Consider the following 23788-nt stretch of genomic DNA (forward strand, 5'->3'; position numbering starts at 1 on the left):
ACCTTACTGTAAAGAATCACCATCAAAGATGGTTTGACTTTGAGGTTTTGATTTGAATTGCTGGGAATTCAAGTGCTCTTTCAGAATCTTCTCTCTGTCACTACCCATCTAGCTCATATCCAATCAGTGACCAAATCCCATGTTTTCTACCTTCTGAATATCTTGTGTTCTCTTCTTTTCTATTTTTATTATTTCTGCCCTTGTTGAAATTCTTGTCACTTGCTATTCTTTCCATCTCTTTACTTCTAATCTTGGATCTTTCTAATGCATCTTTTACTTGAGCTGCCAGTAATCTTTCTAAAGCAAAACTGAATGCATTGCTCATTTGCTTGAAGTTATTCAGTGGTTCTTTATTGCTTGGAGGGTAGATTAAAACCTCTTTAGCTTAGCTGAAAGCTTCCATCCTTAGGCTTTCTTACTGTTCTTGATTTTCCTCTCTCTCTTACTTTCTTCATCCCTTAAACTTCAGCAATACTGCACTATTTGCAGTTCTCAGAAAGTGCTGTCTCTAGTTTTTGCCTGAAATTGCATTTCCCTTATCTTCTTGACAAGAGAGTTCATGGTCCTTTTTTTTTTTTTTTTTTGCCTTGTTTGCTTGGGCACTACTGCAGAGGATGAGGGAGAGATTCAGTGGGGAAGAGTAAATTGGTTTCCTACTGTGAGGGGAATGGTGATTAACTATAGACATAATAATTATTATATACAGCGTGTTATGTAGCTTACAAAAAACTTGCTGATTTTTTGACCTTCGTTTATCTTCATAGGAACTTCAGAGTACAGACATTGTATTGTCACCATAGGGAAGAGTTTATCAGCTCTAATAATTAGGATTGAGAAGAAGAGTGGGAGAGGAGTATGGTAGATAACTCAAGGAGTTCAGAGTCTACTCTGAAAACACAATCAAAAGTCTTTGGGAACACTCATTCATAATGTTACGTGCTGTCTCTGAGCAACCCTGTCTCCTGTAGGAGACTCTCCTTAGCCCAGCATTGTTGGTATTGAAAAAGATCACTTTAAAGTAGACCTAACTAAAATAGAGATCCACATTTTGTAGTAAAGAGTGAAAAAGAGGTTTGATGGGGGTTTTACCTTGAAAAATGCAGTTTAAAAATTATTTTGTTTTATATTTTTATCAGAATTTTGGTTATATTTGCAAGTCTGTATTAATTTGAAAGTAATTAATTTGAGGAGGATTATAATATTTGACAGAATTGTGTAATGAATACAGTATGCATTTTATCAAATCCAAGATACAACTGTAAGTCATATTGTTATTTTACATCTGACTAAAAGAGAAAAACTGTTGCCAATTTGATACTTTGCTTTTTTGTCACTTCATTTTTTATTTTATATTTGCTGAATTAACTTTTGAATTTACATTTTTGATTATATCATTCTTGTGAATCCATAAAAGGGAAAATATGAATGAAATAAATTGATAAAGACATTCATTCCTAAATCTACTTCACATTCATAATTTGCCTTTCCAGTCATTACTTTCTTAAATCAGGGCCATTGATGTTCATATTTTCTCAAATAATATTATTCTCTGTAACACCAAGTGCATTGAAACTTCAGCATTTCTTAAAAGAGTACTTCAGTTTTATCTCTTGGATTTTCTCTCAACAAGTCAACACCAGTCTGCCAGTTTTATTGCTAGCATTTTCTTGCTCTTATCGAAAGGAATCAATGAGAGGTTTTCAACAACTAGTGGGGGTCATGTTTCCTCTTGAGCAAGCTCATAAGTGATATTTTATATCTAAACTTCAAGGAATTATAGTTGTCCGATTATGACACCAAGAAAGAACTAACAAAATTTAGACATCACTCAGATATAACATTTATGTTACAACTGATGTCTGGCCGAAAGTTGATAAGTTTATAACAGATTGTAAGATGCCATGGACTGTAAGATGACCCCCATTTAAAAAATGTTAGAATGTTAAAAATATTCATATTAGATTGATGAAAGGTGGTACACCTTCACTTCATAATTTTACATGTTCTACTTTTATAACTGTAATATAAAAAAGAACCATTTTTTCAGAAATGGCAGAGACTGGCAGTTTTCTAAAGATGATTTCTTAATTTTTTAATACCCAAAATATTTTGAGGAATCAACATTATAATGCTTTGCAATTTTCTTTTATTCACTTATCTAATCCTGTCATATTTATAGATGATTTTGCATCTGATTTGAATAATTTTATAATATTACTATCATCATCTTTATGAAATCCTTTATATTTGGCAAAATTTGCAATTTCCTTTGTCATTCACTTTGCATACCATCCAACAGTCAGGGAGAGATTGATCAGCAAGGACCTTAATGTGATGAATGTGAATAGGAACTGGTGTTAGGTGAGGATGGAATAATATGTGGGGACTAACTTTATAGTGGTCATTAATGCATATTTTGGGACGGTGAAACATTTTGTTTCTCAATTCAACATTGTAACTGCTGACATCTTTATATAACTATACCTAGAACATAGTACAAAAATGAATATTTACACTGACTCTTCAGGAAAAAAAATTAGCTAGTGATTTAAGGCAGTATTATTTATTAATAAGTATTAATACTCATTTATTTGTATAGTTTGAAAATGTATATACATTTACATTGTGGTTTATCCTTAAAATCACTCATAAAAATCTCCATTTTGCTGATGAAGAGAAGCAATTTTAAAGAGGTTGTAACAGATTTAGGTCTCAAACCTGATATGTATTAGGTAATACATTTACAAATCACATTATAAATAGACAAATCTAAACAGGATTAAGTTTTGAGTCTTAAAAATTAATCTTTTGTAATTGGGAAACTGTAAATTATTTGCTGAGTATATTTCATTAAGTGCTTTGGGAAATCATAATGAATTATAACATTGTTTCTATGGCAAAATGAAATTAAAGTCTCCTGACTTATGAATAAGCCTTTGGAACGCAAATTAGTTTTAGGTTGAATTGAAATTTAAAGAAACTGGATTTAAAAATAATTTTATATGCTTGTGTATGTATTCAAAGTTTTCCCTGTTTAGGTCACTGAAATTTTCAAAAACTGAAATTTTCAAAGGTTAGGGAAACTAACAAGGAAGACTTTCAGCCAAATAGTTTGTTTTCCTGTATGTAAACAGTATGAATAAAAAGTAAAGTAACTGAGAATCTAATTCTGACAATAATTCTTTGGAGTAGGAATTATCACTACCAAGTTACAGGTTTTGAAACCAGCTCGCAGTCCTTAGTACTCTGCCTAACATCATGTAGTATGTTCACAGGCAGGATACAAGCCCAGTGCTTGTGACTTTGGAGATTGTGCTTTCAGCTCTTTGACTATGCTTTTTGCTCCTTTTTAAAATCTCATATTGATATTTGCTTTAATTTAGGTAAACTTTTAGACATGGTAATTTTGTAGAGCAAGGGTAGGCAAACCTTTTCTGTAAAAGGGCAGGTAGTAGATACTTCGGGCTTTGCAGTGCATATGGTGTCCTACAAAACAAACGAGTGTGGTGCTGTTTTAGTAAAACTATATTTACAAAATCAGGCAGCACCTTAGATGTAACCTGGGTATTAGAGTTTGCTGATTCTTGTTAAACACTATCCTAATAGCAGGTTAGTTCTTCAGTACTAAGTTGTTGATTTTAAAATATTTTTTTCAGTTCTTTAAACATTATTCTCTTTTTATCCTTCTAAAATATAATGTTTGGTACATAGGAAAGAATAGATGTGTAAATTATGAAGCAAAATACTATGCTTAGGAGGTACAGCACTACTAATTTCAGTCCGTATGCTGCTTTCTAATCTAGGTATTGGCAAATGTTTTTCTATAAAGGGCCAGATAATAAATACTTTAGGCTTTATTAGCCATAAGGTCTCTGTCATAACTACAAACTTCATCGTAGCACAAAAGTAACCGTCAACACTGTGTAAATGAATGAGTGTGGCTGAACTCCAGTAAAACTTTATTTATGAACAGTCAAATTTGAATTTCTTGTAATTTATGTGTGGTCAAGAAATATTCTTCTTCTCATTTTTTTCCACCATTTAATAATATGAAAAACCATTCTTAGGTTATGGACCATACAGAAATAGGTAGTAGGTTGGATTTAGCCTGTGAGCCGTTGTTTGTCAACCTCTGTCCTAACCTTTTTTTTTTCTGCCTTCTCCTAGAGGTTGCCATTATCCTGAATTGTGGATTTATCATTACTGTGGTTGTTTTAAAATAATTTTTTCCACTTATGTATATGTACCTACACAATATATTATTCTTTTTTGTTTTTGAGCATTATGAAAATTATACTATATATAGACTAGGACTTGTTTTTTTCATTCAACATTATTTTTTAAAATTCATTCAGTAGTTGAGTATAACTGGATAGTAGTGTGTATATGCCACAATTATTCTCCTGACAGTATTTATTTAGTTTGGTTTGATTCCTGCTTTGAACATTCTTGAACATGTTTCCTGGTACACGTGTGCAAAATTTTTCTTGGTTATCAATTTTCTTCTGTTGAATTACTTAGAAAAACTTCTGAATTATTTCCCTTGAGAAATGTTACTTTCTTATTAACTGATCTTAAATAATTCTGTATTTATTTATACTAATGGAAAACTGCCTTGAAAATGTTCAGTTAAGTGTTAAACATTTCATTTATTCTTTCATTCACTTATTTAGTATTATATAAACATTTATTGACTATAGTATGTTAGGTTTTGTGCCAGCAAGAGAATGTAAGATAAGCAATAAAGTAGATAAATAGTTAAACCAGCAGTTTAATAATAACAGTGGGTGTTTATTGAAAGCTTACTATGCCAGGCCTTATGTTAGATCTTTTATATGCACCACCTCTGTGTTAGGCCACTAGGGCTGCTGTAACAGAGTGTCACAAAATAAGTGGCTTACCAACAGGAATTTATTATCTCACAGTCCTGGAGGGTAAAAGTCCAGGACCCACACGTCTACAGGGTAGGTTCCTTCTGAGGACTGTGAGGAAGAATCACCCATGCCTCTTCCCTATCTTGTGGTGGTTGGCTGGCAGTCTTTAGCCTTCCTTGACATTAGAATCATCACCCTAATCTCTGCCTTCACTTCATATAGTTTTCTCCCTGTATGTGCATCTGCTCCACATTCCCTTTTTATAAGGTCACCAGTCATATTGGATTAGGGCCTACTCTAACAATCTCATTTTAACTTGATGAAGATGCTATTTCCAAATAGTAGGGTAGTAGGCATTAGTACTTCAGCATACGGATTTTGGAAGATCAAAGTTCAGCCCATAACAGTCTCTTTTAAACTTTACAACAGTCCCAGGTAACTCTTTAGAACCTTAATGATAGTAGTCCCATCACAAAGAATATTACATTATAAAAACCCTAGATACTAAAAAGTAACTTATACACAGTTCCAGAACAAGATGGCATAAACCCACTTTTCCTGGCTCCTCCCCTCTAAATATAGTTAAATACTTTGGAAACTAGTTAACATACAATTATGGTAGAATTCTATATGCTGGAAGGAAGAAGATGAGCTAACTAGGGACTTCAGGACTTAGGAATAACAGTGTGGTATGTGGTTCCCTGTTTGTTTTTTGTTTTTTTTTTTAAGTTTATTTGAGAGACAGAGAGAGAGCGTACACATGCACACACAAGCAGGCAAGGGACAGAGAGGGAGAGAGAGAATCCTAAGAGCCATGAGATCATGACTTGAGCCAAAATCAAGAGTCGGACATGTAACCAACTGAGCCACCCAGGCAATCCTCCCTGGTGTTTCTTTTTATTTCCCATTTTTGTGGGCTGGGCCTGCATCCCAGATCCACTGTAGATGAAAAAAAGCAAAAACAAAAACCAAAAGCCTGATCTCACTTGCCAAATTAATGGAAAAGAGGAATATCAGCAGGATCCTGTTGTAAGCTGTGGGCAGCAATGAAGTTCCAGGCTGCCCCAACCTCATTCCACAACTAGAGCATGGGCAGATAACTTGGAGAGCATTTTGACCCACATTGGCAGCAAAGCCTTGCACCTTCCCGGTTCTACTCAACATCTAGGGCACTAGCAGGTGATTTTATCTGACCACAGCAGTAGTACCCATGAAGACCTGTGTCTCCATACCCTCTGTCTAGTGATGTAAGAAGACCCAGACCCAGTGTCACCTGCCTCCCACCCTCAGGAGATCTTCCAGTAACAGCACATGGATCAGGGAGACAACTTTCATCATCACAAGATAGCACCCGGAGGGATTGAGCAGGAGAGCCATCAGCACCAGAACAATGAAGCTGGTTAGAATAATATTATGAGGATTCAGAGAGGCAAACTGTTATCAGTACTAAAGCCCACAAAAGTAGGCCAGAACCGAAATGCTAATCCTAAATGGGCCTACTGCCTGCTAAAATTGAAGACATTAAGAGTCTTCTACCATAATAACTAAAATATTCAAAACATAATAAAAAAATCACTTGTCATACCAAGAACCAGGAAAACCACAACCTGAATGAGTAAGGCCACTGAGCTGCCACTCATATCAAGATGAATTACATACTGGAATTCTCAGACAAAGATTTTAAAGCTGCTTCAAACAAATGCTTCAATGAGATAAAACTCTCTTGAGTGAATAAAAAAAGGAAAATCTCAGTGAAGAAAGAGAAGTTATAAAAAATAAGCAAATAGAAATTATATAATTGGAAAATATAATAACCAAAGTTGAAAATTCACTGGATAGATCCAGTGATAGTGTGGAGATGACAGAAGATAGAATTACTAAACTTGAAGATCAACTTAATTTACTCAGTTTGTACAACAGAGAGAGAAAAGACTGAAAAAAGTATTTCAGTCTTAAGTATCTGTGGAACAATAAGAAAAGATTTAACATTTTTATCATTGGAGCTGAAAGGACAAGAGAAAGAGTGTGAGATTGAAAAAAGTATTTGAAAACTTTCTACATTTGGCAAAGGACATAACCTACAGATGTAAGAAGCTGAGCAAATCCCCAGCTAGGATAAACAAAGAAATCTTCATCAAGCAGTATTATTAAATTTCTGAAATGAAAAGATGAAACAAATATTTAAATATACACAGAGAGATGACATATTATATTACCTATAAAGCAGCACCAAATTGAATGACATCAGATCTTTCATCTGAAACTGTGTATGGGAGGAAATGACGTAACATTTTTCAAGTGCTAAAGGAAAAGAACTCTCGATGCTGAATCCTTTATCTGATGAAACTGTCCTTCAGGAATGAAGGGGAAATGAAAATATTCTTAAAGTAAGCTAAAAGAATCTGTTAACAGAGCAAATAAGATTGCTTAGGACAAAGAGAGAGATAAAGAGAGACATTATATAATAAGATCAGTTCAATAAGTCATTTCAGGAACACCTGGGTGGCTCAGTCAGTTAAGTGGCCAACTCTTGATTTTGGCTCAGGTCATGATCTCACAGTTGTGAGTTTGAGCTCCTCGTTGAGCTCCGTACTGACAGCATGGAGCCTGCTTGGGATTTTCTCTCTCCCCCTCTCTTTCTGCCCTTGCTCATACATATGAGTGCACTCTCCCTCTCAAAATTAAAAAAATATATATATTTAAAAAATACTATTGCAGTTGTAAATGGCTGTACAACAAACAGTGGAGTTTCAAAATATATAAAGCAGAAACTAACAGCTAAAAGGATAAATTCACAAGTATAGTTGGGGACTTTAGCACTCCATTCTCAGTGATTGATAGAACTGCTAGACAGAAAGGAGCAATGATACAGAATAGCTAAACACCATCACAAGCTAACAAGTTCTGATTTACACTTACAGAGCATTCTACCCAACAGTAGCACAATACACTTTTTTTTCAAGTGGAAATGAGTTAACATGCAATAATACATTCACCAAGAAAGACTATATGCTAGATCATAAAACAAACCTTATATTCAGAAGACTCGGAATTACAGAGTATACTTTTTGAACATCATGGAATCAAACTAGAAATCTATAATAGAAAGATGACAAGAAAATCTACAAACAATTGAAAATTAAAACACTTCTAACTAATATGGTATCAAATAGGAGATATAAAAGAAAACTTAAAAATACATAGAACCAGGGGCACCTGAGAGGTTTAGTTGGTTAAGTGTCTGACTTTTGATTTTGCCTCAAGTCACAGTCTCATGGTTTTGTGAGTTTGAGCCCCCACGTTGCTGAGCCGGCTTGGGATCCTCTCTCTCCTTCTTCTCTGCCCTTCTGTACTCATGCTTGCTCAGATTCTCCCTCTGTTTCTCAAAATAAATAAATAAACTTAAAAAAAATTTATAGAACTGAATGAAAATAGACATACAACATATTAACATTTGTGAGATGCAACTAAAGCACATATATTTGTATTTATTCCTATAAAGGAAATTTATAGTACTAGATGCTTATAAATTGGAAAAGAAAAAGGTCTCAAATCAGCACTCTAAGTTCCTATCTCAATCCTAAAAAAAAAAAAAAAAGAAAAAGAAAAAGAAGAAGAGCAAAATAAACCCAAAGCAAACAGAATGAGGGAAATCATTAAAGTAGAAATCAGTGAAATTGAAAAAGGGAAAACTATTGAGAAAGTTAATGAAGTGAAAAGCTGGTTCTTAGAAAATAATGAATGAAATTGATAATCTCTAGATTGACAAGAATAAAAAGAATAACACAAATCACGAGTGTCAGGAATGAAACAAGGGATATCACTACAGATCTTATAGTGAGTAAAAAGATAATAAGCAACTTAACACTCATAAATTCAACAACTTTTAAAAATGGAATTTGTGATTTAAAAGCTGTCAAAATAAGAAATCTCTAGGCCTGGATTGTTTCACTGGAGAATTTTACCAAACATTCAAAGAATTAACATCAATTTGATACAGTGATACAATCTCTTGCAGGAATTAGTAACAAGGAATATTTCCCAACTCATTTTGAGGCCTGTATTACCTTGATACTCAAGCTAGAAAAGCACAAAAGAAGAAAAGTACAGACTAATGTATCTCATGAACCTAGATGGAAAACAAAATTTTAGGAAATCTAACCCAACCATGACCAAATGGAATTTAGTCTTGTTTCAGTATTAGAAAATGAGTGTGATCTACCATATCAATAGGTTAAAGAAGAAAAATAATATAATCATATCAATTGATGCAGAAAGTCTTTTGATTAAGTTCAACATGCACAATAAGCAATATCAGTATACTAGAAATAGAGGGGAACATCCTCAGCTCCAAAAAATCTACATCTAACTTCATATGGGATAGAAGACTAAATGCTCTCCCTCTACAGTTGGAAAAAAGGGAAGAATGTTTGCTCTCACCAGTCTAATCAACATAGTACGGGGTGTTCCAGTTACTGCAGTAAGGCAAGAAAAAGAAAAGGTATATAGATTTGAAAAGAAGGAAAGAGTAAAATGATTGCTATTTCCAGTTGACATGATTAATTTGCTTAGAAAATCCCAAGGACTCTACAAAAACTCTCCTCAAACTAAAAAAAATGAGTTCATTATAGTTAACAGGATACAAGATTCAATACATAAAAATCAACTGAATTTTTTCCAGTGTTTATTTATTGAAAGAGAGCAGGGAAGGAGCAGAGAGAGGGAGAGAGAATCCTAAACAAGCTCTGCACTATCAGCATGGAGCCCAATGCAGGGCTCAATCCCACCAACTGTGAGACCATGACCTGAACTGAAACTGAAACAGAAACTGAAACTGAGCCACCCAGGTGCCCCTCAACTGAAGTTTTTTAAAGTTTATTTATTTTGAGAGAGAGAGAGAGAGATCACAAGCAGGGGAGGGGAAGAGACAGGGAGAGAGAATCCCAAGCAGTCTCCGTGCTATCAGTGTAGAGCCGAACATGGGGCTTGAACTGTGAGATCATGACCTGAGCCAAGATCAAGAGTAGGATCAAGAATTGGATGCTTAACCAACTGAGCCACCGAGGTGCCCCTGAATTTCTATAAATTGACAGTGAAAAAGTGGAAACCAATACAAAAAAATATAATACCATTTACAATTGCTCCATAAAAATGAAAAAAATTAATAAAATATGCAGGCTAATTTATGTGTTTAAAATGACAAAGTGTTGTTGAAATTAAAGAAGACCTAAATACTTGGAGAATCATACCATGTTCATGAATCGGAAGACTCAATGTAATAAAAATGGCAAGTTGTTCTAAATTGATCTATGTTTATGCAATTACTAGTAAAATCTCAGGAATATTTTTTTTTTTATAGATGTAGACAGACTTGTTTTAAAATGTGTATGGAAAGGGGCATTTGGGTGGCTCAGTCAGTTAAGCATCTGATTTTGGCTCAGGTCGTGATCTCCCAGCTCGTGAGTTCAGCCCCGCCTCAGCCTCTGTGCTGACAGCTAAGAACCTGAAGCCTGCTTCAGATTCTGTGTCTCCCTCTCTTCTGCCCCTCACCCACTCACACTCTGCATCTCTCTCCTTCAAAAATAAATAAACATTAGACAAATTGTTTTAATAAAAAAATTAAAAAAATTAAATGTATATGGAAAGAAAAGGGTCTTAAAACAGCCAAAATAGTTTTTTGTTTGTTTTATTTAAGTGATTTCTACACCCAACATGGTGCTTGAACTTATGACCCTGAGATCAGGAGCCACATGCTCTTCCCAATGAAGCAGTCAGGCACCCCAAAATAGCCAAAACAGTTTTAAGAAGAATTAAGTGGGAAGAAATACTCTTCCATTTATTAAGGCTTACTTACAGGGGCTCCTGGCTGGCTCAGTTGGTTGAGCAGCGGCTCTTGATTTCAGCTTATGTCATGATCTAGAGGTTTGTGAGTTTGAGTCCCCCGCTTTGGACTCCGCACTGCTGGTGTGGATTCTCTCTCTCTGCCCCTCCCCTGCTCATACGTGTGCTCTCTCTCAAAAAAAAAAACAAAAAACAAAAAAAAAACCAACCTTAAAAAAAAAAGGCTTACTGGGGCGCCTGGGTGGCGCAGTCAGTTAAGCATCGGGCTTCGGCTTAGGTCATGATCTCACTGTTTGTGAGTTGGAGCCCTGCACAGGATTTGTGCTGACAGCCTGGAGCCTGGAGCCCGCTTCAGATTCTGTGTCTCCCTCTCTCTACTCCTCCCCTGCTCATGCTTATGCTTGCTCTCTCTCTCTGTCTCTCGCTCTCTCAAAAATAAACAAACATTAAAAAAAAAAATTTTTTTAAAAAGGCTTAACTTACAGCTATGGGAATCAAAACAGTATAGTACTAGTGGAGGGATAGACACATAGGTAGATTCATGGAACGGTATGGAGAACACCCTAATAGACCCATACAAATATGCCCAACTGATTCTTGAAAATGAAGCAAAAGCAATTCATGGAGGAGGGTTTGCCTTTTAGTGCTGGAGAAATTGGACTTCTACCCATAGGCAAAAAATGAACCTTGACCTAAACCTCACCTCTTATTAAAAGAGATCGTGCACTCTAAGGGAAAACATACAATTATAAAGCTTTTAGAAGAAGGAGAAAATTTCAGACCTCAGACTAGACAAAGAATTCTTAGACTTGGCATCAAAAGCACAGTCCATAAAAAGAAAACTTGATAAACTGGACTTCATCAGAATTAAAAACTTTGGTTCTGCAAAAGACCTTGTTGAGAGGAAGAAAATACAAATTACAGATTGGGAGAAAATATGTGTAAACCCCATATTCAACAAAGGACTTGTATCTAGAACACATGAAGAATCACCAAAACTCAACATTAAAAACACAGAGTATCCAATTAGAAAGCATGCAAAAGAGTAGCCAAAGATTTCATTGAAGAGAGTATACAGATAGCATATAAACTGTTGAGAGACAGTTCATCATCATTAGCTATGTGAGAAATGCAAATTAAAACCACATTAATGTATCACTACCCACCTATCAGAATGACTAAAATTAAAAGGTGATAAAAACCAGGGGCGCCTGGGTGGCTCAGTCAGTTGAGCATCTGACTTCGTCTCTGGGCGTGATCTCATGGCTCGTAAGTTTGAGCCCCACATCAGGCTCTGTACTGACAGCTCAGAGCCTGAAGCCTGCTTCAGATTCTGTCTCTGTCTCTCTCCTTCTTTCTTCCCTTGCTCCTACACTATCTCTCTCTCACCCCTTCTCTCTCAAGTATAAATAAATATTTTTTTTTAAAAAGTGGTCAAAACCAAATGCTGGTGATGATGTGGAGAAACTGGATCAATCATTCCTAGTAAGAACTTAAAGCCACTCTGCAAAATAGCTTGGTAGTGCCCTTTAAAACTAAAAATGGATTTACCATACCAAGAACAAGTAATTCTATTCTTGCATGTATGTCCCAGAGAAAAGAACACATTTTCACTCAGAAACTTGTACATGAATGTTCTCAGCAACTTTAACTCCTAATAGTCCAAAACTTGAAACTACCCAAATGTCCTTCAGTGGGTGAATGAACAAATTATGGTATATTCATACTATCGAATTCTACTTAGCAGTAAAATGTAACAAACTATTGATTTATGCATCCAATACTTTGAATGGACTGCAAGAAAATAATACTGTTATAAACAGTGAATGTCAAACAGATAATGTACTGTATGATTCTAATATGTAAATTTTGTTTGTATTAGTTAATGGGTGTTAGGTATGGGAATAGTGAATGTGTCTGTGAAGTGTTAAAGTAATGGTACAATTGAGTATCTTGATTATGGTGATGATTACATAAATCTATATGTATAATAAAATTACATTGACACAGATACACAATTATGCATGTATAACTACTGAAATCAATTTCCTGGCTTTGATAGTGTATTGTCCTTATCAAGATGATAAAATTGGGAGAGGCTGGATGAAGGGTCCATGAAAGCTCCCTGTATATTTTACCTTTCTGTGAATCTATAATATTTCAAAGTAAAATGTTAAAAAAAATGGCTTCAAAGTAACTCAGGTTTTTTTACTTAAAGTTCTTAAATACCATGAAAGGAAGATAAGAGTCTATAGCAGTCCTCAGTTCTCCACCCACTCTCCTGTAACTCTGTAGATATTTCATTCATCTTTTCAGAGTTCACTTCACATATTTGCCCAGCCCTGTCTATTTCTTGTTTTCTTTCACCTTCCTAGTCTCTTACTTCTATCTCAAAAGCTCAAGTATCTGATAAGCTAATGCCAAGATTGCTTTGAAGAGGGGCAGTAGTCTTTTGTCAGACTGGAAGAGGAGAAAGAGCCCATTCATATAATAATACTTTTTGTTCTAGTACATGCACAGAATCGGCAGTATTATTATGTCTGAGCTTACAGCAAGTAATTTTGGTGAAGGTCAGCAATGGTAGGTGACACTGACAAATGTGTGAACTGACAGAATTTGGAGTCTACCATAGTCCATGTTCTTAACCATCAGAGTATACTGCCTGTCCACCATTACATTGAGACTGCCTGTCCTCCATTATATTGTATTATAATACACTGATGAGTACTGCTGCAGAAGGTATATATAAAAATGGCATGGCACGTCACACTTAATTGACTGGAAGAGGTATGAGCAAGGCTTTCCATGGGTGAGATGTTTGATTTGCATTTCGGAAGAGGAGTAGAGTTAGCCATTTTAAGAAGATGAGTGAAATCATGGCATAGTCTGCAAACCACAAATAGTTGTAGTGGCTAGAATGTAGGCTTTATGATTAGATCATGGCAGAGATGAGAATAGATATGGTAGGTCACAAACAGCCTTATCTGTTATGCATCAGAACAGAATGTGGATTATATTATGAAGATAATGGGAATCATTGAAAGATTCAGGTGGGCTTTGATGTGAAAGAGACTGTTAAAAAGGTTACTCTGCAGTGTAGCGAGTAGACTGGGGTATAGAATAGATTAAGAGGCATAATGATAAATTAGAAAGGTCTTGGAAATCCAGGAGTCAAGAGAAAAGAGCATGAGCTAAGGCAGAAACTAAGGGGATAATTAGAGAATTAGGATGAGGTAGATTGGTAATTTGACAGTCATTTGTATTTGGCAGAGAAGAGAAAGAAGTAATGATAACTCCCATCTCACTGACTTGGGTGGTTGACTGTGATCAGTAACTGAAATGGGAATAAGATCATATAGTAAAAAGAATGATGAGGTCAGGTTTGTAAATTGTTTGAAGTAGCTTTGCTACATAAAGAGTGGCGTTGTCCAGACGTCAGTTCAAGTAGTTCAAGAGAAGAGGGCTGCGAAGTTGATTTAGATTCGGGTATTGGCAACATATGTTACAGCCTGGGAATGAGTAGAAAAGAAGACCAGAGAATGCGTCTTGACAAAATATTGACATTAGTGATGAGCCAAGGAAAAGAAAAGCCTGTGAAAAATAGTGAAGATTGATTGGAAGAACCCAAGAGAGAATGCTAATATAAATATGAAAGAGAAGAGAGATTTTTGTGTGTGTGTGTGTTATTTAGAGAACACTATTTGGTGGTGTATTATGAATATCATATAGTCAGTTAATAATGTTTTTAAGGATATTGAATATGAGGAGGGACTCAGAATATTAAAATTAATATGTTAATTAATATTAAGGTTAAATCAGAAAAACTATAGTAAGATTCAAGTGTTATAAAGATAAGATGCTTAAGTATTTGTACATATGCACAGAAATTTGGAAGGGAATAACAGACTTTAGGTGTTTCAGATGGTAGAACTGTGATTTATATTTTATAAGTTTTCTACAGCGAACATATATGTTTTTATGAGACAAAAAATACTTCTGTGGATTCAAACTAATTTCCAGTGCAAATGTTAATTGCAAAATTTGCTCAAAAGAGTCCATTTGAAATGTTAACTAGGAAGTCAGTGGTAACCCTAGAAAATTTTCAGAGTCATGGTGGGATTGGAAACCAGATTGTAGTGTGTTAAAAAGTAAATAGGAAAAAAAAAAAAGTAAGTAGGAAGCAGGAAAATAGAAGTCATGAATGGTCATGTATGTAGAAAGTATGCTTTCAGCAAGCTGATAAAAAGACATTAGATAGGGAAGTGAGACACTGAGGATTTTTTTTTAAGGAAAAATCTTATAGCGTGGTTGTGTGCTGAAGGAAGAGAACATGGATAGTTTGGCAATCTGATACTTTTTTAAAGGATACTAATAATTTCTGATAAGAACATAATTCCGTGTTTATGATAAACTATGTTTAAAAATGATGTCAGTTTGTGATTGAGTATAATCATTTGCAGTATAGTAATAGGACATTCCTGAGTATAGAGTTTGAGTTCAAATATTTAATATTATGTAAATACTATATATTTAGTATGTAAACAAATTTGTAGAAATGATTGGACTTTTACAGAACAAAACTTTGATTTGGGGTTTAGCTAACCTCCAAAGTAGTTTTAAAAACCTGATCACTTAAATGGCTAATAAAAACATACCTGATCTCTGTTTTGAATAATTATGTTTGGGGTTTAATTGATTCCTTCAATGTTCTCACTGAATGTATTGGTTAAATCGATAGAGGAAGATGCCAGGGTTTATCTAAGTTTATCAGCTAGAAATGATCAGTATTTGCCAAAAGAAATAAAGTGGCACCTGGATATTCCTAGGTAAGATGCTGATGTAGCCTTAGTCATTCTTTAAACTTAGTACATTAAATGATGAACAGGGAATCCTGCAAAACCTGGCAGCTATGTATGGAGGCAGGTCCAGCTCTTCAAGAGGAGGGAAGCCAAGAAACAAAGAGGAAGAGGTATGCTTCCCGCATGTTCGCTACCTCCGTCACATAGCCATTTTTGAGTTTATTGCCTTCCTTTCTTGCATGGTTTAAATTCTTAACAATTATTTAAGGATTTTGTAGGTCTAGAGGGACCTGTTAATATAATTTGACTGACCTGCTGTGTCATAATTTTGTCCCATAACTGATATTCAGTATTCTGAGTTCAATTTCTTTTCTTTTGATAAAATTAAAAATTTATAATGTATTTCTTTTCAGAAATAAGTTGATCTAAATTAAACACTTGAAAGCTAATATTACATTTCCATTAACCAGATTTCAAAACTTTTATTTCTTGTATTCAGATTAACACTTTTCTTTAAATTACAAAAAAAATTTTAGCAATAAAAATGTTTACTTTTTTTTTAAAATTAAAATATTGTGTGTTCTTTTTCTCTCCTTGTAGGTTTATCTGGCAAGACTGAGACAAATAAGACTGCAGAATTTCAATGAGCGCCAGCAGATTAGAGCCAAACTTCGTGGTGAAAAGGCAGGTTGAAAAATAACTTTTTAAAAAGCAGTTGAATGGAAAAAAAAAAGTAATTGAATGACATTATAATCGAGGAAGATTAAAAATGCTATGACACTAACACAAAGTCTGATGAAGAGAGTGAAAGTCAAAGATCAGAAAACTATACATAGAGAAAAAATAAATTTTATATGTTGGATTTATAATCGATAAGACCATTTGTTCCAGAGGAATTCTGAGAGGAAAACATAGGTAGTACCCATGGACATTTTATATCATTCTATTTTTGTCTTTTTTTTCCCATTCATTGTCTGTAAGAGTTGATAGCTGTAGAGAGTTCACTTGCAGCTGTGAGAGAAAATTAATAGTGTTGAACAATTTACCATTTTATATTTTTAGTGTTAGTCTGTTCATATTATCTTCTGAGCTCTGCCCTCAATTCGAGGCTCTGTCCTAAGTGGTTTGCTTATCTACTTGCTTTGTAGAAAGAAGCTGATTGTTCTGAAGGACAAGAAGGAAGTGAGGAGGCTGACGTGAGGCGTAAAAAAGTTGAAGCACTTAAGGTATAGACTAGAAATAAACAGACTTTCTTTGAGAAAATTGGAACCTGGGGTAGACAATTGTGTTAAATCTTGAATAGTTATTCTCTTGCCTTAATTTTACATTCCTGTTTATCCCTCACTCTTTGGTTTCTGAAAAATAAGTGTCTTCTTCTCTTCATATCTTGTATTTATGGGGAACAATTTGATGAAATCATAACATAAGTGTATGAAGCTATTACACAAGTAACCTTAAAAAGAATAAATGATAACCTTAAAAATGAAAAATATAATTGTCAATTTCTCTGAAGATAAATAAAGTCTGTACATAATAACCATATTTTAAAACTTTTACATTTGTATTTCCATTAGAATGTGCCTGCATTTATTTTCATTGAGCTGCTGTGTGTTGAGCCCTGGTTTAGGTGCTGGGGATATAAAGTGAGCTTATATTTTTACTCTGGAAATTCTCCCTCCCACCAAACTTTTCTTTTTTGGCTAATAAGTATCTTTATAGACTTGGTGGGGGGAAACAAAAACAAAAACCTATGCCCTTCTTTCTGGTAATTAACTTTGTTGATTGGTTTTATTTTCAGGCCCAAGCAAGTGCACGTGCCGCTGTACTAAAAGAACAATTAGAACGAAAGAGAAAGGAAGCATATGAGAGAGAAAAGAAAGTATGGGAAGAGCATGTAAGATTTAACTCATATTCTTGATCCTACTCATGTTAATGTTCTTATATCTCCTACTGGATAGTATATCACCATTATAACTTGGTAATTCTATTTTTTCCCATTTTTTATTCTCATTCGTTCTCCCTCTCTTCTCTCCTCCCCCACTTTCCCTCACTATTGCTCTCTCTCTCATATTTATGGATGATCAGTATGGAAGTTTACTTTGATTTGATTTGATTTGTGGTGAAAACCTAATTTACTTATTCATTTTAGTTTTTATTATTGCCAAGTACCTAATCAAAGACCCAGCATCATTTAATGGCTACACTTTCCTTCTGCCACTGATTTATAAAGCTACTTTTATATATTAATATAAATACCTATATATATTAAATTCTTATATATGCTAGAGAATGAATCTATAGTATACATGCATCAGGCTCTCTCTTCTGCTCCATTACTCTGTCTGCCAGCACCTCATTGTATTTATAATTATGGATTTAGAATATATTTAAATTTCTGATAGAATTCTTTCCTCATTTCCTTTTTACTCTTCTTTTTACAGTGTTTGCCTTAGTTACGTGCTCTCTTTTTCCTTACCAGACACATTTTTGGGTAATTTTTGTTCTTTTTTCTTTCTTTTTAAATTCTATTGGAATTTTTATCAATATTACATTTTTTTTAATTTTATTTTTAATTTTTTAAAATTTGCATCCAAGTTAGTTAGCATATAGTGCAACAATGATTTCAGGAGTAGATTCCTTAGTGCCCCTTGCCCATTTAGCCCATCCCCCCTCCCACAATCCCTCCAGTAACTCTCAGTTTGTTCTCCATATTTATGAGTCTCTTCTGTTTTGTCCCCCTCCCTGTTTTTATATTATTTTTGTTTTCCTTCCCTTATGTTCATCTGTTTTGTCTCTTAAAGTCCTCATCTGAGTGAATTCATATGATTTTTGTCTTTCTCTGAGTAATTTCACTTAGCATAATACCCTCCAGTTCCATCCACGTAGTTGCAAATGGCAAGATTTCATTCTTTTTGATTGCCGAGTAATACTCCGTTGTATATATATACCACATCTTCTTTATCCATTCATCCATCGATGGACATTTGGGCTCTGTCCATACTTTGGCTATTGTTGATAGTGCTGCTGTAAACATGGGGGTTCATGTGTCTCTTTGAAACAGCACACCTGTATCCCTTGGATAAATACCTAGTAGTGCAATTGCTGGGTCGTAGGGTAGTTCTATTTTTAGTTTTTTTGAGGAACCTCCATACTGTGTTCCAGAGTGGCTGCACCAGCTTGCATTCCCATTTATCAATATTACCTTAAACCTACAAATTAACTTATCCCGGGGCATCTACATTTACTCATTTTCTACATTTATTCATTTTCTTCTTTTATATCTCTTACACGATTTTGATCATTTTAAGCTCAAACTTGTTACATTTCTTGTAAAGGTGATTTCTTGATAGTACATAATTGTAAATTTCTGTTTTACAGGGTTTTATTTTTTTTTCTAATAATATTGCTGATATTTGGAGAAATCATTGGTTTTTGCTATAGAATGAGTTTACCTTTTCCACCAATTCTCAGTTAGTTTTCTGGGTTTTTAGTATGCAGCTGTGTCATTTGCAGGTAGTCATGATATATACATCATAACAATTATTCCTACATTTTATTATTTTTTTAATGTCTGTTTTTGAGAGAGAGAGAGAGAGGGACAAAGCACGCACATGTGCATGATTGGGGGAGGGGCAGAGAGAGAGGGAGACACAGAATTCAAAGCAGGCTCCAGGCTCTGAGCTGTCAGTACAGATCCCAATGCCAGTCTCAAACTCACGAACCGCAAGATCATGACCTGAGCCAAAGTTGGATGCTTAACTGACTGAGCCATCCACGTGCCCCCTTACAGTTTATTGTATGCCATGCACATTATAAGCACTGCACATGTTTTGCTTTGCTTAATCTTTACAACTTTCTGAAGCAGATGTAGAAAGGGTAAAACAATTAGATGAGGTCATAATTCCAGTAAGTATGGAACAGGGATTTGAACCTGGGTCCGCCCAGTGTTGAAGTCATTATTCTAATGCACGACACCTTAATTTCCCCTGCTTTCTTTAAGTTGTACCTTATATTATTATTTACTTTAATTAAATTGGCCAGATCTTCTAGGACAACATTAAATAACAATGTGGATAATATTTTGTTCCTGTTTTTAATGGAAATAGTTTAATCATTTCTCTGTTATGTGTGGAAAAATAATAAGGAATATAATTGTATCTCTAGGTTGTACAGTTTTTATCAGAAATGTGTTTTAAAAATCCACCAGTCAGGAAATCTTATCTTATTCCCCCTTTTTTTCCCTGACTATAGACATAGCCTGGACAAGGCTTGAGTGTGAAACAGTAACTGTGGTAATGTATTCCATCTTCCTCAAGAGTATCTAGTAATTATCTCCTGGACCATTGACAAAATTTACCTGGCTTTAGATTGCAGTGCTTTTTAAATGTTTTATGTCTGGTGTTCCTTAATTCCCTCTTTTCTTTCCTTTATTATAGATATAGAATTAATAGGGCAAGAGTATGAAATAATTACCATGCTAACTTATTGGCAGCCAGATTTGTCAGAAGTAGAAATAACTCATCTTCATAGTCAGAGCCAATGATTTCTTCTATTACCCAAATCTCTTTCAAGCTTACCCTCATCTGGAAAATAGTACGAGCCTACTTTTGGTGACATACATATATAGCAATTGGGAACAATCTACTTTTCTTCTCTTGGGTTTGTATCTTCAACACAAGGAACAGGGACGTTTCATCCTGTGCTGATTTGCACAGTAGGGCAGAGATTATATCAAGATGAATTGGTATGAAACTCCCTGTGTGTTCTTTTTTCAGTCAGCTTTCCTCATGATACACCTGCTGCTATCATCCTTGTGTTCAGCTACGATACCACAGTTGCAATTGACCTTAAGAGTTTTTAGTTTAGTCTTTAATAGTCTATTCTAGCAGTCTGCATAGCACCCGAAGGTGATTGGCATAGTAATATATCCATTAAATATGATAAGCTTATGCTTAGTGCAAATCAGCCTTATTTTTAAAATGTGATCCATTATGCAAAATTACATGGGGGCATCAGAGTATTTTATAATAGCAGTCTGCATGGCTTCAATTATGTGATTTCCCTTTAGTCTTAGAGATGAGTCAGCTACTCCATATCCACTGCTGTCAGTATGCATGCATAGGCCTATCTTGGCAGCAGGCTTATATAGCCACCTGCCACTGTACCAACTATGTATAACCTTGTGTTTTTCCCCCAAGGTAAAGTGAATGGCTGTGTCTTAACTCATGTTGTGATTGGCATGTGGGATATACAAGTAGTACATTTATCAATGGGAAATGTTTCTTTTTCTCCCAGTCATGTAGGGACTGCTCATTTTAGTGATTCAGAATATTATACTTCCCAACAGCTCAAGTTAGTATATATCAGGGAAAACATAGCATGAGCTTTGTAATTACATTTCTTTCCTGAAATCTGCTTTTGGTGGGCTGAAAATGGCCCACAAACACCTTTAAAATGTGGTCTTGGGGCATCTGGGTGGCTCAGTCAGTTAAGTGTCTTTTGATTTCAGCTCAGGTCATGATCTCATGTTTCGAGAGTTGAAGCCCTGCATCGGGCTCTGCACAGGCAGCACAGGGCCTGCATGGGATTCTCTCTTTCCCTCTCCCTCTCTGCCCCTTCGCCACTCATGCTGTCTCTGTCTCAAAACAAGTAAATTTGAAAAAATTTTAATGTGGTCTTAAGTACATCTTGTATAATGGTTTTCAAAAGCCCAGTTTCTCTTTATAGCATTATTTCTTAAATGTCCTGCTCATTCATCAAGGTCATAACCACTGTCCAAGAGTCTGTATAAATATTTGCTTGATCACTCAGCATCAGTGTATAAAATCTACCTATTGGGTTGACTGTTTCATTTATTTCTTTGCCTTCTTATTCTCATTGGTGCTCGATACTTCATTGACGTCTCTGGATTACAGTCCTACAGTTGTAAATGGATCTGTTTTACCTTATTTTTTATCTAAATTATCATAGCAGCGTCCTCAATCTGCATATTTCTTAGCATCAATTCAGGCATCGTACCTGTGGAAGTCTGTTCTTTGATTAGGTAAGAGACTATAGTTTGCATATCATGTGTTCCTCCTGCTTTGCATTTCACTCTTTGTTGTGTATTTCATTTCTTTCATTGTCTCATTCTTTGGACCTGCCATATAGACCTATATGCCTTCTGGTGAACACACTTCCCATCTCTGCCTACCTCAGAATGTTGTTATTCTTAGTCTTGCCACACAATCTCATCCATTTAAATAGACACATCATGAGATCAATGTGGAATCATGCTCCCTGTTGGAAGTGTCCCAGACACTGAAACAGTGTTTCACAGTGGTCTGCAGGATATGATTCAAAGAGAATCAGGATGCCTCTTAGGTTGAGAGCCCCTATTTCAAAGCTGCTCCTCTGATGACCTTCCTAGCATTAAGCTAACTTTCCCTAAGCAGAAGGAGAAGTTTCACAGGTGGTAGTGGTAATGGTGGTAGAAGAGGCAGAGGGAGGGGAGCAGGGAGCATCTCTGGAAGCATGTTAGGTTTTATATGTTAACAAGTACATTTTACAAATTATGTCCAACAGTGATTCAGCTTTGAGCTCTACATTCTCATATAATGCTTTCATTACTAGGCAGCTGTATAATAGCATAGTTCTGTTTCCACAGATAACCAACTGGAGCCAGGTTTCTCTACTTCCAGAAGGCTGATTAGACCTCATAAACCCATCCAACACACTTTCAGTAGCATTCATATAAATAAAATACAGTCCCAGAAAACCCAAAAAGTCCTTGTTCTTTTAAGGCATGTAAACCAGTACAAATACCCAGTTTTTTCTCTGTATTTTGTTTTTTAATGGTAGATCTGTCTTAGTTCTAAAGTGTACACAAATGACAGCTTTTATGATTCTATTAATGATAGAGAATACTAGTTTCTAGTATTGTACAACTTTGTATTTCCTCAGGTTCTTTCAGAAGTATTTTTATGGTGGCAGCATTAAACTGTGGTAGTGAGTCTGACTTTTGAGGTCCAATAGGCAAGCAACCCATTTTCATTTGAGGGAATTATTTTATTGTTTGCTGTTTCAGTAAGACTGTCAAACAAGGTATTCTGGCTTCTTCTAGCTGAAGGATAGGCAGGTCATCGAATGTAGATCAGTGGAATTATCTCCCAGAGCTTGAAGCTTGAGCAGAATATCACAGGATTTGAAGTTTACTTAATCCAATAAGAGAACCTGATGAAACAATGAATTCATTTCTGCTACCTAGATCCATGCAGCTACTCTGGTTCCTGTTCTTTTTAGAGGGCTTCCCTTTGCTTTTATAATCTTACTTACTATTCTGTTCTCTTTTCTCCTTTCCCCTACCCACCTCCTCCTTTCCCCCAGAATTAGTTTCTGTTGCTTTCAACCAAAGAACCGTGCTTCACCTTGTAAAATGCTAGCATGGTATCGGGCGAACAGTAACACAAATAAATGCATTGGGAAATCTGTGGCTCATGACATTTCAGAATTATGTATGGAGGAATGTTCAAATATTGGTTTACTGAATGCATCGTTGTGTAGTGAGAAAAAAAAATGAGTCTGGGAATCCAAATACTTGGATTTTTAGTCTCAACTCTGCCAATGAATTTGCCTTCTTGGGGAGCTGACTTCTGTTTGTGGGCCTTTATTTCCTTATCTCCTAAATGAAAGGCATGATCTCTAATATTGTTCTATCTAAATTGCTTAGAAAAAGACTTCATAATATAAGTACTTACGTTCAGTTTAATCTCTAGAAAATGAGTTAAAGTTATTTTACCCAGTAATTATTTTAAAAGAAGTTCTAATTTAACATAATCTAGATGCAGTATGGGGACTTCATATATCTGTATTTATTTATTAACTGTTACTCTTAATGTTTGTTTTATTTATTTTGAGAGAGAGTGCAAGCAGGGATGGGCAGAGAGAGAGGGAGAGAGAGAGAGAGAGAGAGAGAATCCCAAGCAGGCTCCATGTGGTCTGCGCACAGATCAGCATAGAGTCCAGTGCAGGGCTCGAACTCACCAAACGTGACATCATGACCTGAGCCAAAATTAAGAGTCAAATGCTTAACTGACTGAGCCACCCAGGCCTCCCTATTGAGTGTTACTCTAACTCAGGAGTGGTTAACATGTTATTCACAGTTAGAATTAGCATTATTAACTTCCTGAAATGTTAATTTAGTTTGATTGCATATATGTTGATGCATTTTTCTAAAGTAAGACCAAATGTCTTTCATTGGATTATCAAAGTATCTTTGATCTAACAAATGGTAAA

At 35.2% G+C, this 23788-nt stretch overlaps 1 protein-coding gene across 10 annotated transcripts in view; it reads left to right on the forward strand.

Moving 5' to 3' along the window:
• Nucleotides 1–23788, forward strand: part of NEK1 (NIMA related kinase 1) — a 221569-nt gene that overhangs the window by 106521 nt on the left and 91260 nt on the right. For 8 of the 10 annotated variants that reach the window (XR_008296043.1, XR_008296041.1, XM_053216724.1 and 5 more), the window contains 4 exons: nucleotides 15601–15684; nucleotides 16115–16202; nucleotides 16667–16740; nucleotides 17313–17408. Coding sequence is in view for 8 of the 10 variants with exons in the window: in XM_053216724.1 (XP_053072699.1) it covers nucleotides 15601–15684; nucleotides 16115–16202; nucleotides 16667–16740; nucleotides 17313–17408 (342 nt within the window). In the remaining 2 variants the exon portion in view is untranslated. The remainder of the gene's footprint in view (nucleotides 1–15600; nucleotides 15685–16114; nucleotides 16203–16666; nucleotides 16741–17312; nucleotides 17409–23788) is intronic. The other 2 variants (XM_053216726.1, XM_053216729.1) reach the window with 1 other exon arrangement.

Source organism: Acinonyx jubatus, chromosome B1 (genome assembly GCF_027475565.1).
Source record: "Acinonyx jubatus isolate Ajub_Pintada_27869175 chromosome B1, VMU_Ajub_asm_v1.0, whole genome shotgun sequence".
Lineage (NCBI taxonomy): Eukaryota > Metazoa > Chordata > Mammalia > Carnivora > Felidae > Acinonyx > Acinonyx jubatus.